Consider the following 1,882-nt stretch of genomic DNA (forward strand, 5'->3'; position numbering starts at 1 on the left):
GGGTTCCACAACATACACATAAAAGCCAGTCTGTGTTCACAATTCATCTATCTCTCACCTTTCTTACTTTTTCTATCTAAAGCAACCACATTTCTCTTCCTTCTTCATCTTCCTCACCCTTTCAACGTTAAAGCTTCAGAGAAAAGAAAAGAAGAAACCATGAGCTCCTCAATCATGAAAACCCTTCAGATTCGTAAACCCGCTTCTCTCCCCGTGTCTTCCACCACCACCGCCGACGCTAACGAACCGGGTCTTCTCCGCCGTCGTCTCTCTTCCCTCTCCTTGAATCTCTCTCGTAACCAGCCTTCCACTGATGATTTACACAGATCCAAATCTGTCTCTGCCATGGGAGAGCAAAGAGGTAGTAGCTCTGTGAAAGAATGGTGGGAATGGAGTTGGTCATTGATTCTCCTGAAGAAACTACCAGTCTTCTTCACGGATCTTGAGTTTAACGAGAACCAAACCAAGTCATCGTTGGGGAATCAACAGAGAGGCGGCTTTGCTCAAGTGTTCTTCAGGCTCCGATCTGAGATCCGCCGTCTCCTCCGTACTTCATCCTCCGACTCTCTCCCTCTCTCCTGCAATCGATGAAGTGGCAATCTTGGTTGTGTGGTCCATCTACTCATATTCTTTATCAGTCATGCTCATGGAATGTTTACACTTTGGTGTGTGTTAGCCCATTTACTCATATATTCTTTATAAAGCAAAGATGTCCTTCATATGTTCTTACTTCCAATGTGATTGATGAAGTTATTTGCTGTAATTCCTAGATTTCATTATTTTTTATAACATTTTTTTTTGTTGTGAAGTGTATTATTTCATTTGTTTTGTACTAAAAGCTATGCAATTAAACGTTAACCGTTGTTTATTAATTATTACGCCACAATTACTTTACGCTGGTGACGATAAAAAACAATACAGTATTTTGCTAGGAAGAACAAAAGATGAAATGATAATAATGATGATAGTCTTGTTACCTTTTTTTTTGGTCGAAGATAGTCTTGTTACCTTTTAAAGTTAAACGTTTTGAAAACATAAAAACAAGATGATGTAATAAGATTGAACACGTTTCTAACTTTCTATTACTACAATCCAACTCAAATTAGAGCATTTGAAGATCTGAATTAAAGGTCAAAACATTCGAGCTGGTTTTACTTTTATTTCCTTTTTTTGTATTTTGCGTGAAAATAGGCAGAAATGGCGTTTTGACGTGTTACAAAAAAAGAAAGAAGTATCTACGAAACGCCGGCTACAAGTAAGGCTGTCATTACCTTTTCTGGTCGGTGGGAACTAAGAATTGGAAACCGCGTCGGTGGCGCAATCCCCTATATATTAATTGAGAAACATTTGAAAAGATGTAACTTCAATTTTGTATTAATTAAAATAGGGCCCAATGCATAGGTGGCACTCAATTAGGTAGTCAATTACATTCAATTGAAAAATAAGTAGGTCCACATTCGATTTTTATATGTTGTTAGATACATAAGTTGGTCAAACTATATGATATAATGACATGTTATGTTATTTTCTTTCCTTAAATAAAACCTACGGAATTACCATAAATGATTAATATATATATGACAATTAATGATTTTAATAATAAAGATTTGATAACAATTTATATCTCCTCCATCATTTTTTGTTTAATTTTATATTATTAAAATAAATTAAACAATCAAATTAGCTATAAAAGTAAAATTTAGATTTTTTCGTATATGTTATATTTTGAATTTTTAAAAACGACAATAAATGACTAAAACTATTAAAATTAATATGTTAAAAATTAATGATCAATGGTTTAACAATTTTATTATAAGAAGATACACATGATTTTAAAACCATATGAGTAAAAAATATCATTTAATAATAAAATAAATAAATA

General features: G+C 33.4%; 1 protein-coding gene across 1 annotated transcript; it reads left to right on the forward strand.

Annotated features, from left to right (window-relative positions):
* Window positions 1–810, forward strand: LOC106303724. The gene has a single exon (XM_013740031.1). It carries the CDS (start codon window positions 160–162, stop codon window positions 589–591), a length of 432 nt encoding a protein of 143 aa, XP_013595485.1. The 5' UTR covers window positions 1–159; the 3' UTR covers window positions 592–810.
* Window positions 811–1,882: the final 1,072 nt, after the last annotated feature.

The sequence above is a fragment of the Brassica oleracea genome, chromosome C7, assembly GCF_000695525.1.
Source record: "Brassica oleracea var. oleracea cultivar TO1000 chromosome C7, BOL, whole genome shotgun sequence".
In the NCBI taxonomy this organism is placed as follows: Eukaryota; Viridiplantae; Streptophyta; class Magnoliopsida; order Brassicales; family Brassicaceae; genus Brassica; species Brassica oleracea.

Excerpts from the sequence above, each read along its gene's own strand:
- LOC106303724 (XM_013740031.1), top strand. The coding sequence starts at position 160 with ATGAGCTCCTCAATCATGAAAACCCTTCAGATTCGTAAACCCGCTTCT.